The sequence below is a fragment of the Corylus avellana genome, chromosome 1, assembly GCF_965113065.1.
Source record: "Corylus avellana chromosome 1, dhCorAvel1.hap1.2, whole genome shotgun sequence".
NCBI classification, from domain to species: Eukaryota; Viridiplantae; Streptophyta; class Magnoliopsida; order Fagales; family Betulaceae; genus Corylus; species Corylus avellana.
Window position 1 is genome coordinate 11,888,194 of NC_142490.1, and position 1,325 is coordinate 11,889,518.

At 46.0% G+C, this 1,325-nt stretch overlaps 1 protein-coding gene across 1 annotated transcript; it reads right to left on the reverse strand.

Moving 5' to 3' along the window:
* Positions 1 to 258: 258 nt before the first annotated feature.
* Positions 259 to 1,057, reverse strand: LOC132171633 (histone H2AX). The gene is made up of 2 exons (XM_059583005.2): positions 769 to 1,057; positions 259 to 665 (listed from the first exon to the last, which is right to left on the reverse strand). Exons 1-2 carry the CDS (start codon positions 970 to 972, stop codon positions 444 to 446), a joined length of 426 nt encoding a protein of 141 aa, XP_059438988.1. The 5' UTR covers positions 973 to 1,057; the 3' UTR covers positions 259 to 443.
* Positions 1,058 to 1,325: the final 268 nt, after the last annotated feature.

Below are 1,325 nucleotides of genomic sequence, written 5' to 3' on the forward strand. Positions count from 1 at the left end.
GCAACGATGCAAATGAACACAAAAAAAATCAAGCTCCACCTCCAATACCCCAACAGTTTTTCCTTCATTTCCCACATTCTCTCAGCACCCAAATAACCTCACAAATATCCAACGAAAGTCAAATCTCAAAAACAGGAAGTTACTTCAGCACTGCTGCTTTCTCGTTGTAAAGCAGAGTAGTTGAAGCAAAAGTTGATTCAAATCAAATGGTGCTGACTCCAATATTTAGGGAAACGTAAATAAAGTAATCACAACAGATGACAAAAAATTTCTTTTTTCATTTCAAGCAAATAGTACCAGAGTAGAGGGCTAAAGAACCTAATCACCATCCCGTACTTACATCACCGACATAGGCTATTTCATTACAAGTTATCAAACCCAAAAGGCATCAAAAGCAACAAATCCAAAAAGAAGCCCAATTTCCATGTACGAACTATAAAACCCTAAAACTCCTGAGACGCAGACCCAATCTCATCCTTTCCCTTCCCAACCTTCCTGGGCAGAAGATTTTGATGGATGTTAGGAAGAACACCGCCTTGGGAGATGGTAACAGACCCCATGAGCTTGCTCAACTCCTCGTCGTTCCTCACAGCGAGTTGAATGTGCCTGGGAATAATCCTGCTCTTCTTGTTGTCCCTCGCAGCATTTCCAGCCAACTCCAGCACCTGAAATCAAACCCCAAACAACCAACCAGGTGAGACCCTTTTCTCAGGACAAGAATCCCATGAATAAAAACAAGAATTTTCAGGAATGAACATTTATACGAACCTCTGCAGCAAGGTATTCGAGGACAGCGGAGAGATAGACAGGGGACCCAGATCCGACCCGCTGAGCATATCTCCCGGTCTTGAGGAACCGGGCAATCCGGCCGACTGGGAATTGAAGACCGGCCTTCTGGGACCTGGTGACCGATGTGGTGGCCTTGGGCTTGCCTCTGCCGCCCTTGGTGGTTGTCGCCGCTGCGGAAGACATGGTGGGTTTGTTTAGGGGTTGGGGTTTTGAAAGATTTTTGGTTTTCGTTGATCGGGTGAGTGAGCTAGAACGAATGTGAGATGCAGTGGGGAAAGATGGGAGGGCTTGGAGATTTTATAGAGTGGACGCGTGGGAGAGAAGGAGGGTTTTGATTCGTTGGTTTCGTTTCACGCGGATCGCCAACGTGGCCAAATAGAGTGGGAATCTGAAAAGAGTTTGAAATGTGGGCGGGAAACGTTTGAACGGCCAGTTTTGATTGGTGGAGTGTGGGTTCACGCGGATCGCCAATGTCACGACGTCGTTTCTTGTCACCAATCGTTTGATTTTTGTAATAGTCTCATGCAAGAACAAAG